Here is a 16,278-nt window from a genome sequence, read left to right on the forward strand (position 1 = left end):
TCAAGCAAAGAGGCACTGAGTTTGAAGGTAGGCCTTGAAATACATCCACAGGTACACCTCCAATTGACTCAAATGATGTCAATTACCCTATCAGAATTTTCTAATGCCATGACATAATTTTCTGGAATTTTCCAAGCTGTTTAAAGACACAGTCAACTTAGTGTATGTAAACTTCTGACCCACTGGAATTGTGATACAGTGAAATAATCTTCCAACTGTTGTTGGAAAAATGAAATGTGTCATGCACAAAGTAGATGTCCTAACCGATTTAGCAAAACTATAGTTTGTTCACAAACTTCTTGTTGAGTGGTTGAAAAACAAGTTTTAATGACTCCAACCTAAGTGTATGTAAACTTCCGACTTCAACTGTATGTAGATACAAAGTGCCTTCGGAAAGTATTCAGACCCCCTGACTTCTTCCACTTTTTGTTATGTTACAGCCTTGTTCTAAAATTGATTAAATAAAAAGAAATCCTCAGCAATGTACACACAATACCCCATAATGACAAAGCGAAAAACAGGTTTTTAGAATTTGTATTTAAAAAAATAACGGATACCTTATTTACATGAGTATTCAGACCATTTGCTTTGAGACTCAAAATTGAGCTCAGGTGCATCCTGTTTCCATTGATCATCCTTCAGATGTTTCTACAACGTGATTGAAGTCCACCTGTGGTAAATTCAATTGATTGGACATGATTTGGAAAGGCACACACCTATCTAAATAAGGTCCCACAGTTGACGGGTCATGTCAGAGCAAAAATCAAGCCATGAAGTCGGAGGAATTGTCCATAGAGCTTCTGCAGCATTGAAGGTCCCCAAGAACAAAGTGGTCTCCATCATTCTTAAATGGAAGAAGTTTTGAACCACCAAGACGCTTCCTAGAGCACGGCCAAACTGAGCAATCGGGGGAGAAGGGCCTTTGTGAGGGAGGTGACCAAAACTCGATGGTCACTGACAGAGCTCTAGAATTCCTCTGTGGAGATGAGAGAAGCGTCTAGAAGGACAAACATCTCTGCAGCACTCCACCAATCAGGCCATTATGGTAGAGTGGCCAGACAGAAGCCACTTCTCAGTAAAAGGAGGGAGTGGCTTCAGGACTAGTCTCTGAATGTCCTTGAGTGGCCCAGCCTGAGCCTGGACTTGAACCTGATCCAACATCTCTGGAGAGACCTGAAAATAGCTGTACAGCAATGCTCCCCATCCAACCTGACAGAGCTTGAGAGGATCTGCAGAGAAGAATGGAAGGAAACTCCCCAAATACAGGTGGGCCAAGCTTGTAGCGTCATAGCCACGAAGACTCGATGCTATAATCGCTGCCATAGGTGCTTCAACAAAATACTAAGTAAATGGTCTGAATACTTATGTAAATGTGATATTTCAGTTTTTTATTTTAAATAAACGAGCAAAAATGTCTAAAAGCCTGTTTTTGCTTTGTCATTATGGGATATTGTTTGTAGATTGATGAGAAAAAAATGATGTACTGGGCCATACGCACTAGCATCTGTAGCGCCTTGCAGTCGGATGCCAAGCAGTTGTCATACCTTGTGGTGATGCAGCTAGGGCTTTTGCGGTGACCGGATTACCGCCACACCGCAATAAAATTGTGGACTGTATTGTTATGCATACTGGATGGACTGGGTTGTCTTATGCTACGCTCCAAAACTTCTATCTACGAGTCTGGGAGAGAACGTACATTTGTATAATTTTCAATAGTCTAGTAATAGGGAATGTTTTATATTTATATAATTAATATACTGACACATGACCTTTCAGCTACAGAATATCACCACCATGCGTTTCCATCTCCTTCATTCCTTTCTCAAGCACATAGAGGGGTTGTCAACAGTTTAGTGAAATATGTATTGTTGTGAAAACATTTGACTATCGATGTTCCCGAAGCACTGGGTAACTGCAGGAACAGGGCTGGAGAGCCCGTGACATACAGAGTTTGGTCGGTATATCACCTGTCACGCAGCGAGCGCATGCTCCTCAAACAGTGGTTGATGTGTGGAGTGAAATCTGTGTTTTTTTCGATTTCTTTCTCAGCTGCTCATATTAAGCACATTTCCATGATTAACCCGAAGTATCCTGTCCGCCATCCTTGAAATAACGTAGCGGCGGAATGCGCACGTCCTCCATTATTCGAGTGCACATGGATTACATGTCTTTTTCCCCTTGCCCCTGTTTTTCCCTTGCCCCCCCCTGCCCATTGACGGGCCATTCTAAATCGAAAATATGAAAAATATGAAAATATGATCACTTGATGACTGAATAGCTGTGCAGCCTGAAGCAAGAAACGGAGCCCAAGCTTTTTTCCCCTGACTTTCTCAAATCATCAATAGCCTTTAGTTGCATCATGCAGCCCATATATGTTTTGATTTCTAAGACATTCTAAGGGTTGTATCATTCACAACGAAAGTTGCCAAGTAACTCTAAATCTAGCGTATAGGACCTGTTTCAAAGGATCACTTTTATGCTCAACATAAACACTTCATATGCGCACATGCTCCAGAATGGGAATAATATCCTTTCTATTTTATTCAGCTAAGTTCAGTTATATTGTTTTTAATATAAAATCAATCAAATCAATCAAATGTATTTATAAAGCCCTTTTAACATCAGTCGATGTCACAAAGTGCTATACAAAAACCCAGCCTAAAACCCCAAACAACAAGCAATTCAGACGTAGAAGCACGGTGGCTAGGAAAAACTCCCTAGAAAGGCAGGAACCTAAGAAGAAACCTAGCGAGGAACAAGAGTCTGAGTGGTGGCCAGTCCTTTTCTGGCTGTGCTGGGTTGAGATTATAACAGTGCATGGCCAAGATGTTCAAACGTTCATAGATGACCAGCAGGGTCAAATAATAATAATAATAATAATAATAATCACAGTGGTTGTAGAGGGTGCAACAGGTCAGCACCTCATGAGTAAATGTCAGTTGGCTTTTCATAGCCGAGCATTCAGAGTTAGAAACAGCAGGTGTCGTAGAGAGAGAGTCGAAAACAGCAGGTCCGGGACAAGGTAGCACGTCCGGTGAACTGGTTAGGGTTCCATAGCCACAGGTAGAACAGTTGAAACTGGAGCAGCAGCACGACCAGGTGGACTAGGGACAGCAAGGAGTCATCAGGCCAGGTAGTCCTGAGGCATGGTCCCGGGGCTCAGTCCCTCCGGGAGGGGAGGGAGAAAGAGAGAATTAGAGGGAGCATACTTAAATTCACACAGGATACCGGATAACACAGGAGAAATACTCCAGATATAAGACTGACCATAGCCCCCCGACACAAACTATTGCAGCATAAATACTGGAGGCTGAGACGGGAGGGGTCGGGAGACACTGTGGCCCCGTCCGACAATACCCCCGGACAGGGCCAACCAGGCAGTATATAACCCCACCCACTTTGCCAAATCACACGCCCCCACACCACCAGAGGGTTCAACCACCAACTTACTACCCTGAGATAAGGCCGGGTATAGCCCACAAAGATTTCCCCCACGGCACGAACCTGAGGGGGGCGCCAAACCCGGACAGGAAGATCACGTCAGTGATTCAACCCACTCAAGTGACGCACCCCTCCTAGGGATGGGATGGAAGAGCACCAGTGACTCTAGGGTTAGAGGCAGAGAATCACGATGAAGAGAGGGGAACCGGCCAGGCGGAGACCGCAAGGGTGGTTCGTCGCTCCAGTGCCTTTCTGTTCACCTTCACACCCCTGGGCCACACTACACTCAATCATAGGACCTACTGAAGAGATGAGTCTTCAATAAAGACTTAAAGGTCGAGACCGAGTCTGCGTCTCTCACATGGATAGGCAGACCATTCCATAAAAATGTACCTCTATAGGAGAAAGCCCTGCCTCCAGCTGTTTGCTTAGAAATTCTAGGGACAATAAGGAGGCCTGCGTCTTGTGACCGTAGCGTATGTGTAGGTATGTACGGCAGGACCAAATCGGAGAGATGGGTAGCAGCAAGCCCGTGTAATGTTTTGTAGGTTATTAGTAAAACCTTGAAATCAGCCCTATCCCTAACAGGAAGACAGTGTCGAGGCTAGCACTGGAGTAATATGATCACATTTTTTGGTTCTTGCCAAGATTCTAGCAGCCGTGTTTAGCACTAACTGAAGTTGATTTACTGCTTTATCCTGGTAGCAAGAAAGTAGAGAATTGCAGTAGTCTAGTCTAGAAGTGACAAAAGCATAGATTCATTTATCTGCATCATTTTTGGACAGAACGTTTCTGATTTTTGAAATGTTACGAAGATGGAAAAAAGCTGTACTTGAAATGGTCTTGATATGTTCGTCAAAAGAGAGCTCATGATCCAGAGTAACGCCGAGGTCCTTCAGTTTTATTTGAGACGACTGTACAACCATCGAGATTAATTGTCAGATCCAACAGAAGATCTCTTTGTTTCTTGGGACGTAGAACTAACATCTCTGTTTTGTCCGAGTTTAAAAGTAAAACATTTGCCGCCATCCACTTCCTTATGTCTGAAACACAGGCTTCCAGGGAGGACAATTTTGGGGCTTCACCATGTTTCATTGAAATGTACAGCTTTGTATCGTCCGCATAGGAATGAAAGTTAACATGATGTTTCCGAATGACATCACCAAGAGGTAAAATATATAGTGAAAACAATAGTGGTCATAAAACGGAGCCTTGAGGAACACTGAAATGTACAGTTGATTTGTCAGAGGACAAACCATCCACAGAGACAAAATTATATCTTTCCGACAGATAAGATCTAAACCAGGCCAGAACTTGTCCGTGTAGACCAATTTGGGTTTCCAATCTCTCCAAAAGAATGTGGTGTCAAAAGCAGCACTAAGGTCTAGGAGCATGAGGACAGATGCAGAGCCTTGGTCTGACGCCATTAAAAGGTAATTTACCACCTTCACGAGTGCAGTCTCAGTGCTACGATGGGGTCTAAAAATGAAGTGTTTCGTATACATTGTTTGTCTTCAGATAGGCAGGGAGTTGCTGTACAACAGCTTTTCAAACGTTTTTGAGAGGAAAGGGAGATTCGATAATTTTTTATGAAAGTTTGGCTTTTTCAAGAGAGGCTTTATTACTGCCACTTTTAGTGAGTTTGGTACACATCCGGTGGATAGGGAACCATTTGTTATGTTCAACATAGGAGGGCCAAGCACAGGAAGCCGCTCTTTCAGTAGTTTAGTTAGATAGGGTCCAGTATGCAGCTTGAAGGTTTAGAGGCCATTACTATTTTCATGAATGTGTCAAGCGATATGGGATTAAAAAACTTGAGTGCCTCCCTTGATCCTAGGTCCTGGCAGTGTTGTGCAGACTCAGGACAACTGAGCTTTGGAGAAGGACGCAGATTTTAAAAAGGAGTCTGTAAAATAATGGCACAGGACTTATAAGCATATATTTTCAGCTAAATGAACAAGCCTATGGCATTGAGCATTGCCAGATAACATACAGTAAACCAACTCATATTCTGTTCTTCTAAAATAAATTGTTATTCATATCATAATGTTTCTTTAGACCTGACTAAAATAAATAATGGATTTATTGTGATGGTGTATATTAAATAGATTTATTATACTTTTTAAATGTAGATGTTCTAAAGGCGCACATCAGCGGCTTGAATGCAGCTTGTATGGGTGGAGGCCTGGAGATGCTAAACTTGTTTATGTTAATTAACAGGCTATTGCCGTGAGACCGCCACAGCCCTAGATGCAGCCAGTCAAGATGCTCTCAATGGTGCAGCTGGAGAACTTTTTAAGGATCTGAGGGCACATGCCAAATCTTTTCAGCCTCCTGAGGGGGAAGAGGCATTGTCGTGCTTTCTTCACGACTGTGTTGGTGTTTGTGGACCATGATAAGTCCTTAGTGATGTGGACACCGAGGAACTTGAAGCTCGAGACCCACTCCACTACAGCCTTCAACGTAGATGGGGGCGTGCTCGGCCCTCCGTTTGCTGTAGTCCACTATCAGCTCCTTTGTCTTGCTGACGTTGAGGGAGAAGTTGTTGTCCTGGCACTACACTGCCAGCTCACTGACCTCCTCCCTATAGGCTGTCTCATCGTCAGTGATCAGGCCAACCACCATCATGTCATCAGCAAACTTAATGATGGTGTTGGAGTCCTACGTGGCCATGCAGTTGTGGGTGAACAGGGAGTACAGGAGTGGATTAAGCACGCAGTCCTAAGGGGCCCCTGTGGTGAGGGTCAGTGTGGCGGATGTGTTGTTGCCTACCGTCACCACCTGGGGGCCCCGTCAGGAAGTCCAGGATCCAGTTGCAGTTGGAAGGTGTTCAGTCCCAGGGTCCTGAGCTGCTTGGAAAGGAGTATGGTGTTGAATGCTGATATTACAGAATGGGAGAGGTTTAAAATGTCAGTGAAGACACTTGCCAGCTGGTCAACGCATGCTCTGAGTACTCATCCTGGTAATCCGTCTGGCCCTGCTGACTTGTGAATATTAACCTGTTTAAAGGTCTTACTCACATCGGCTATGGAGAGAGAGATCACACAGTCGTCCGGAACAGCTGGTGTTCTCATGCTTGGTTGCTTGCCTCAAAGCGAGCTTAGAAGAAATATAGCTTGTCTGGTAGGCTCGCATCACTGGGCAGCTCGCAGCTGGGTTTCCTTTTGTAATCCGTGATAGTTTGCAAGCCCCGCCACATCAGACGAGCATCAGAGCCGGCATAGTAGGATTCGATCTTAGTCATGTATTGATATGTATGTACGTACGTACGGTAATGAAGTCGGTGACTGATGTGGTAATGTTATCAGATGAATCCCGGAACATATTCCAGTCTGTGCTATCGAAATAGTTCTGTAGCCTAATATTCGCTTCATCGGACCACTTGACCACCGTATTGAGCACTGGTACTTTCTGTTTGAGTTTTGCTTGTAAGCAGGAAGCATGAGGATAGAGTTATGGTCTGATTTGCCAAAGGGAGGGCGAGGGAGGGCCTTGTATGTGTTTCTGTGTGTGGAGTAAAGGTGATCTAGAGTTTTGTCTCCTCTAGTTGTAAAGGTGACATGCTGATAAAAATTAAGTCAGACGGATTTCAGTTTCCCTGCATTAAAATCACAAGCCACTAGGAGTGCCACCTCTGGATGTGCATTTTCTTGTTTTCTTATGGCTATATACAGCTCGTTGAGTGTGATCTTAGTGCCGGCATCAGTTTGTGGTGGTAAATAGACAGCTATGAAACATGTAAATAGTATGATCTGCAGCTTATCATGAGGTATTCTAAATCGGGTGGACAAAAGACTTCCTTAACATTAGAGATTGCACACCAGCTGTTGTTTTAACAGAGACAGACACCTCCCCTTAACCTTACAAGAAGCTGCCATTCGGTCTTGACGATGCATAGAAAAACCTGCTAGATGTATATTATCCATGTCCTTGCTCAGCCACGACCCAGATAATCATAGGATATTACAGTGCTTCAGGTCCTGTTGATAGGATAGTCTCGAAAGGAGCTTGTCCAGTTTGTTCTCTAGTGATTGTACGTTCGCCAATAGAATGGACGGTAGAGGCGGTTTATTTAGTCTCATCAGGGAGCCTGCTCGTTTGCCTCTCTTGCGCCATCTCTTCCTTTTTCGAGTCCCGGGGATTAGGGCCTGGCCCAGAATGAGCAGTCCACAGCTGCTGACTCATTGAAGTAAAAATCGTCAATCAAATCTTATTTGTCAATTGCGCCCAATACAACAGGAACTGTGAAATGCTTACTTACAAGCCCTTAGCCAAAAATATAGTTAAGAATTTAGGTTAATGATCACTGTTCTGATATCCAGAAGATGTTTTTGGTCATAGGAAATTATGGTAGAAATATTATGTGCAAAAAAAGTTAATATCAGTGTAAAGAAAACACAAAATAGCAGAATTGGTCAGCTATCCACTGCAGCACCATCTTCTCATCATATTAGATGCCCAGTAGCGCGCACGCACACTCGCACTTGCTGTCGCTCTCTATCTTGCTCTCGCTCTCTTGGCATAGCACACAAAAATACAGCACGGCATACCATTATACACACACACACAAACACACACACAGATGAAGACAAATGAAAAAGACTGATGTTTTCAAATTTAATTTTGATGAATTATGGTTCACAATTTCAGTTCGTTTGTGACTATTTGGTCCCCTTGGTGATGTCACATGCGTGTCTAAACATATTGGTAGTGATTAGTCTTTGTTAATGTGAATGTTCTATGCCAGGTGTGTAGATGGCTAACTTGAGCTTGAGTATTGATTGATGGCTGAAGGGAAAAAGGCAAACGGGCCTGCAACTGGGCCATATCTGATTGTCGCATAGTGGGCCCCAGGCCCGAAGGACTGGGTACTTTTTACCTCATCTGCAGGGAAAGGTTTCTATTGGATAGGTACTGCAAGTCTTAGATAAATTAAAGTGTGCCTGTCTCATAAGGAACAACAGGCTACTTTGAAAGTTGGGGTGTCAAATTGAATTCAAGGGCTGTATGACTACAGTGAAGTTTAATCGAACATTATATTACGTAAGACAAGTATCTTTTACAAAACTTTGGACGATTAATGAATGGGATAGTAATTGCAGTTGTTTGTTACTGTGTCACATTCTCTTATCTGCATTCCAAAAAAATTATGAAAATGTAGTTCTGGTTCTAGTTCTGGTTACAGGGCAATTGAAAACATCCTCACAGAATTCAAGGTCTTGGTAAGGAGGCATATGAAATCAAGTAAAATTGAAATCTACAACCTACTACCCATAAATGGCCTACTACCCATAAATGGCAGGGATTGCTTCGGGAATAATATACATTCATATAGAACATTTGAAACAAAACCAAGCCATTCTATATGCAGTAAAGCTGTGCTGGGGTATGTTTTTTATTCTTCCTTGTAACACCAACACATCTTTTGTCTTTTATTTATAAGTAGACTGATCCCGCCACTAAATCAACTGGATCTACTAAGAAATCTGAAGAGCAAGTCGGGACTGTCATTCAGGTCAGAAACAAAATCCGAATTCATCATCTCCTAAAATCTTTATAGCATTATGAAACATTATGGAAAATATAGTGTGCTACTATATCTATAAAAAATATAGCGTCAATACTACTATGTCAGATTTGACAGATTATTGACAATTGAATGTACTGTATGTGTCTGTTTGTTTGTTTGTGTGTGTGTGTGTGTGTCTTTGTGTTTCCTGACCAAACAGGAAGGAACCCCAACCGGAGCCCTCCCCAAGGTCAGTATCAAAAACCTTATCTTACAACGAGGTCAAAATAATCTATTTCACTCATCTCCATCCCAAATTTCTGGTCAGTTTTAAAGTCGACACTGGACCTGAAGACCGTTCAAAACAGTCACCAATGTTGAGAGTACCAGCCATGTCACTAAGGTGACCAACACTCGACCAAACAAGTCCTACTGTCTCTAGTTTGATCACATATTGACTATTTCACGGTTATGTGGTCAGGCGCAGCAAAGAATAACCCAAGAAAGCTTCAGCTGGCCCAGAATAGAGCAGCACGCCTTGCCCTTCACTGTACTTAGAGGGTTCATATCAACACTATACAAAATTAACACAACGCACAGTGTTACAGTGCGTTCACACCTCTTGACTTTTTCCACATTTTGTTGTGTTACAGCTTGAATTGAAAATGGATTAAAATGAGATTATTTTTTTTGTCACACACATTACCCCATAATTGTCACGATCGTCAATGGGAGAGAGTGAGGACCAAAATGCAGCGTGTGGAAAGTACATCTTCTTTATTTAAGAAAGAAGACGAAAACGAAACGAACACTATACAAAACAACAAAACAGACGACCGTGAAGCTATTCAAACATAAGTGCTGACACTAAACACTTAGACATAGACAATTACCCACAAATGCATGATGCCCATGGCTGCCTTAAATATGGCTCCCAATCAGAGACAAATGAAAGACATCTGTCTCTGATTGAGAACCACTCAGGCAACCATAGACATACCTAGACACATTCACTCAACCATAGACATACCTAGAAACATTAACTCAACCATAGACATACCTAGAAACATTCACTCAACACAAACTCATACACTACACCCAACACCCCCTTTACCATATAACCACCCAAAACGACAAAACACAAACATTCCCCATGTCACACCCTGACCTAACTAAAATAATAAAGAAAACAAAGAATACTAAGGCCAGGGCGTGACATAACCCCCCCCCCCCTTAAGGTGCGAACTCCGGGCGCACCAGCATAAAGTCTAAGGGAGGGTCTGGGTGGGCGTCTGTCCACGGTGGCGGCTCTGGCACTGGTCGTGGTCCCCACCCCACCATAGTCACTACCCGCTTTCGTAGCCTCCTCCAAATGGCCACCCTCCACATTAACCCCACTGGATTAAGGGGCAGCACCGGACTAAGGGGCAGCACCGGACTAAGGGGCAGCACCGGACTAAGGGGCAGCACCGGACTAAGGGGCAGCACCGGACTAAGGGGCAGCACCGGACTAAGGGGCAGCACCGGACTAAGGGGCAGCACCAGGATAAGGGGCAGCACCAGGATAAGGGGCAGCACCAGGATAAGGGGCAGCTCCGGACTGAGGGACGGCAGCTCCGGACTGAGGGACGGATCCTGGCTGGATGACGGCTCTGGCGGATCCTGGCTGGACGGCTCATGGCTGGCTGACGGATCTTGCTGCTCATGGCTGGCTGACGGATCTGGCTGCTCATGGCTGGCTGACGGATCTGGCTGCTCATGGCTGGCTGACGGATCTGGCTGCTCATGGCTGGCTGACGGATCTGGCTGCTCATGGCTGGCTGACGGATCTGGCTGCTCATGGCTGGCTGACGGATCTGGACGCTCATGGCTGGCTGACGGCTCTGGCAGATCCTGTCTGGTTGGCGGCTCTGGCAGATCCTGTCTGGTTGGCGGCTCTGGTAGATCCTGTCTGGTTGGCGGCTCTGGCAGATCCTGTCTGGTTGGCGGCTCTGGCAGATCCTGTCTGGTTGGCGGCTCTGGCAGATCCTGTCTGGTTGGCGGCTCTGGCAGATCCTGTCTGGTTGGCGGCTCTGGCAGATCCTGTCTGGTTGGCGGCTCTGGCAGATCCTGACTGACGAATGGCTCTAGCGGCTCCTGACTGACTAACGGCTCTGACGGCTCGGGACAGACGGGCGGCTCTAATGGCTCGGGACAGACGGATGGCTCAGACGGCGCTGGGGAGACGGATGGCTCAGATGGCGCTGGGGAGACGGATGGCTCAGATGGCGCTGGGGAGACGGATGGCTCAGATGGCGCTGGGGAGACGGATGGCTCAGATGGCGCTGGGCAGACGGATGGCTCAGATGGCACTGGGCAGACGGATGGCTCTGGCCGGATGAGGCGCACTGTAGGCCTGGTGCGTGGTGCCGGAACTGGAGGCACCGGGCTAAGGACACGCACCTTCAGGCTAGTGCGGGGAGAAGGAACAGGGCATACTGGACCCTGGGGACGCACATTAGGCCTAGTGCGTGGTGCCGGAACTGGTGGTACCGGGCTGGGGACACGCATCTCAGGGCTAGTGCGGGGAGCAGCAACAGGATGCACAGGACTCTGGAGACGCACAGGAGGCTTGGTGCGTGGTGCCGGAATTGGTGGTACCGGGCTGGAGACACGCACCATAGGGCGAGTGCGTGGAGGAGGAACAGGGCTCTGGAGACACACTGGAAGCCTGTTGCGTGGTGTAGGCACTGGTGGAACTGGACTGGGGCAGGGAGGTGGCGCCGGAAATACCGGACCGTGCAGGCGTACTGGCTCCCTTGAGCACCGAGCCTGCCCAACCTTACCTGGTTGAATGCTCCCCGTCGCCCGACCAGTGCGGGGAGGTGGAATAACCCGCACCGGGCTATGTAGGCGAACCGGGGACACCATGCGTAAGGCTGGTGCCATGTATGCCGGCCCGAGGAGACGCACTGGAGACCAGACGCGTTGAGCCGGCTTCATGGCACCTGGCTCAATGCCCAATCTAGCCCTACCAGTGCGGGGAGGTGGAATAACCCGCACCGGGCTATGAACACGTACAGGAGACACCGTGCGCTCTACTGCGTAACACGGTGTTCGCCCGTACTCCCGCTCTCCACGGTTAGCCTGGGAAGTGGGCGCAGGTCTCCTACCTGCCCTCGGCCCACTACCTCTAAGCCCCCCCCCCAATAATTTTTTGGGGCTGACTCACAGGCTTCCTACCGCGTCGTCGTGCTGCCTCCATTCGCCGGTATCCCTCCTCGCACTGCGCCAGAGAATCCCAGGCTGGCTCCGGCACTCGCCCTGGGTCGATCGCCCACCTGTCGATCTCCTCCCACGTAGTGTAGTCCAGATTACGCTCCCATTGCCATTCCTCCTTGCGCTGCTCCTGTTGCCGCTTATCACGCTGCTTGATCCCGCATTGGTGGGTAATTCTGTCACGATCGTCAATGGGAGAGAGTGAGGACCAAAATGCAGCGTGTGGAAAGTACATCTTCTTTATTTAAGAAAGAAGACGAAAACGAAACGAACACTATACAAAACAACAAAACAGACGACCGTGAAGCTATTCAAACATAAGTGCTGACACTAAACACTTAGACATAGACAATTACCCACAAATGCATGATGCCCATGGCTGCCTTAAATATGGCTCCCAATCAGAGACAAATGAAAGACATCTGTCTCTGATTGAGAACCACTCAGGCAACCATAGACATACCTAGACACATTCACTCAACCATAGACATACCTAGAAACATTAACTCAACCATAGACATACCTAGAAACATTCACTCAACACAAACTCATACACTACACCCAACACCCCCTTTACCATAAAACCACCCAAAACGACAAAACACAAACATTCCCCATGTCACACCCTGACCTAACTAAAATAATAAAGAAAACAAAGAATACTAAGGCCAGGCCATAATGTCAAAGTGGAATTATGTTTTTCAAAATAAAACATTAACAAATGAATAAAAATGTAAAGCTGAAATGTCTTGAGTCAATAAGTATTCAACCCCCTTGTTTTGGCAAGCCTAAAGTTCAGGAGTAAAAATCTGCTTAACAAGTCACATAATAAGTTGCACTGACTCACGCTGTGTGCGATAATAGTGTTTAACATGATTGTTGAATGACTACCGCATCTCTGTACCCCACACAAGCAATTATCTGTAAGGTCCCTCAGTCGAGCAGTGAATTTCAAACACAGATTTTACCTCAAAGACCAGGGAGGTTTTCCAATGCCTCGCAAAGAAGGGCACTTATTGGTAGTAAAAATTTTAAAAAGCAGACATTGAATATCCCTTTGAGCATGGTGAAGTTATTAATTACACTTTGGATGGTGTATCAATACACAGAGTCACTACAAAGATACAGGAGTCCTTCCTAACTCAGTTGCTGGAGAGGAAGGAAACGTTTTATCATGAGTACAAAGTGTTATGTTTGGGGCAAATCCAATACAACACATTACTGAGTACCACTCATATTTTCAAGCATAGTGGTTGCTGCATCATGTTATCGGTATGCTTGTAATCGTTAAGGACAGGCACATTTTTCAGGATGAATAGAAACGTAATAGAGCCAAGCACAGGCAAATTCCTAAAGGAAAACCTGGTTAAGTCTGCTTTCCACGAGACAATGGGAGATGTATTCACCTTTCAGCAGGACAATGACCTAAAACACGAGGCCAAATCTACACTAGAGTTACTTACCAAGAATGTTGGCAGTGTCACAGTTTTGACTTAAATCTACTTTAAAATGTATTGCAAGACCTGAAAATGGTTGTCTAGCAATGATCAACAACCGTTTTGACAGAGCTTGAAGAATTTTGAAAAGAATACTGGCCAAATGTTGCACAATCCAGGTGTGGAAAACTCTTAGAATGTACCCAGAAAGACTCACAGCTGTAATCACTTCTAAAGTGCTTCTCCAAAGTATAGACTCAGAGGTGTGAATACTTATGTAAATGAGATATTTCTGTATTTAATTTTCAATAAATGTGCAAAAATGTTTTTGTAGATTGGAGAATGTTTTTTATCAATTTGGAATTCATGCTGTAACACAACAAAATGTGGAATAATTCAAGGGGTTTGAATACTTTCTGAAGGCATTTTATATAGAGACATGGTTACATGGAACTCCCATCTCATTGTACAATCTGCTAAATGAGCTTTAAAAAACAAATTAAACACTACCTCATGACCCACGCCTCTCCCCTCTCTGACCTAAATAACTTGTTTGTATATACAGTGCACCCCTTAACTTCTAACCACATTTTGTTACATTACAGCCTTATTCTAAAATTGATTTAATAATGTTTTGCCCTTCTCAATCTACACACAATACCCCATAATGACAAAGCGAAAACACGTTTAGACATTTTTGCAAATGTATTGCAAAGAAAGAACAGAAATAGCTTATTTGCATACGTTTTCAGAGCCTTTGCTATGAGACTTGAAATTGAGCTCAGGTGCATCCTGTTTCCATTGAGCATCCTTGATGTTTCTACAACTTGCACACACCTGTCTGTATAATGTCCCACAGTTGACTGCATGTCAGAGCAAAAACCAAGCCATGAGGTCGAAGGAAGAGCTCCGAGACAGGATTGTGTCAAGGCACAGATTTGGGGAAGGGTACCAAAAGAATTCTGCAGCATTGAAGGCCACCAAAAACACAGTGGCCTCCATAATTCATAAATAGAAGAAGTTTGGAACCACCAAGACCCTTCCTAGAGCTGGCCGCCTATCCAAACTGAGCAATCGGGGGAGAAGGGCCTTGGTCAAGGAGGTGACCAAGAACCCGATGGTCACTGACAGAGCTCCAGAGTTCCTCTGTGGAGATGGGAGAACCTTCCAGCTTCCAGAAGGACAACCATCTTTGCAGCACTTCACCAATCAGGCCTTTATGGTAGAGTGGCCAGATGGAAGCCATTCCTCAGTAGAAGGCACATGGCAGCCTGCTTGTAGTTTGCCATAAAGCACCTAAAGGTCTCTCAGACCATGAGAAATAAGATTCTCTGGTCAGATGAAACCAAGATTGAACTCTTTGGCCTGAATACCAAGCATCACATCTGGAGGAAATCTGGCACCATCCTTACGGTGAAGCATGGTTGTGGCAGCATCATGCTGTGGGGATGTTTTTCAGCGGCAGGGACTGGGAGAATAGTCAGGATTGAGGAAATGATGAACAGGGTCAAAGTACAGAGAGATCCTTGACGAAAACCTGCTTCAGAGTGCTCAGGACCTCAGATTGTGGCAAAGGTTCACCTTCCAACAGGACAACGACCCTAAGCACACAGCCAAGTCGATGCAGGAGTGGTTTCAGGACAAGTCTCTGAATGTCCTTGAGTGGCCCAGCCTGAGCCCGGACTTGAACCTGATCTTATATCTCTGGAGAGACTTGAAAATAGCTGTGCAGCGACACTCCCCATCCAACCTGACAGAGTTTGAGAGGATCTGCAGAGAAGAATGGGAGAAACTCCCAAAATGTGGGCCAAGCTCGTAGCGTCATACTCATGAACACTTGAGGCTGTAATTGCTGCCAAAGGTGCTTCAACAAAGGGACTGAATACTTATGTAAATGTGAGATATATATATCTTTTTTTTTTTTGTGATAATTTCTTAAAACCTGTTTTCGCTCTGTCATTATGTGGTATTGTGTGTAGATTGATGACGGGGAAAATAAACAATTTAATCAATTTTAGAACAATGCTGTTACCTAACAAAATTTGGAAAAAGTCAAGGGGTCTGAATACTTTCCGAATACATTGTAGATGTTGAAATGTATATTTGCAGAATGGTATGCTGATGTGTGTGATTATAGTTATGTATGCTGATATGTACGCTACTGTTCAAAAGTTTGGGGTCACTTAGAAATGTCCTTGTTTGTGAAAAAAAGCACATTTTTTGTCCGTTAAAATATCATAAAACTGTTCAGAAATACAGTATAGAAATTGTTACTGTTGTAACTGACTACTGTAGCTGGAAACGGCAGATTTTTTCTTCTTCATGGAATATCTACATAGGCGTACAGAGGCCTATTATCAACAACTATCACTCCTGTGTTCCAATGGCCCGTAATACATTCGAGTGTCTAGTTTGAGAAACAGACGCCTCACAAGTCCTTAACTGGCAGCTTCATTAAATAGTACCCGCAAAACACCAGTCTCAACGTCAACAGTGAAGAGGCGACTCCGGGATGCTGGCCATCTTAATCTGTTATTTTTATTGGCCAGTCTGAGATATGGATTTTTCTTTGCAACTCCGCCTAGAAGGCCAGCATCCTGGAGTCGCCTCTTCACTGTTGATGTTGAGACTGAT

At 45.0% G+C, this 16,278-nt stretch overlaps 1 protein-coding gene across 1 annotated transcript in view; it reads left to right on the forward strand.

The window, feature by feature from the left end:
- Window positions 1-16,278, forward strand: part of LOC120022102 (potassium voltage-gated channel subfamily KQT member 2-like) — a 91,667-nt gene that overhangs the window by 55,786 nt on the left and 19,603 nt on the right. Inside the window, exons 9-10 of the mRNA XM_038965928.1 lie at window positions 8,888-8,956; window positions 9,171-9,200. Coding sequence (XP_038821856.1) covers window positions 8,888-8,956; window positions 9,171-9,200 — 99 coding nt within the window. The remainder of the gene's footprint in view (window positions 1-8,887; window positions 8,957-9,170; window positions 9,201-16,278) is intronic.

The sequence above is a fragment of the Salvelinus namaycush genome, chromosome 2 (genome assembly GCF_016432855.1).
Source record: "Salvelinus namaycush isolate Seneca chromosome 2, SaNama_1.0, whole genome shotgun sequence".
Classification (NCBI taxonomy): Eukaryota; Metazoa; Chordata; class Actinopteri; order Salmoniformes; family Salmonidae; genus Salvelinus; species Salvelinus namaycush.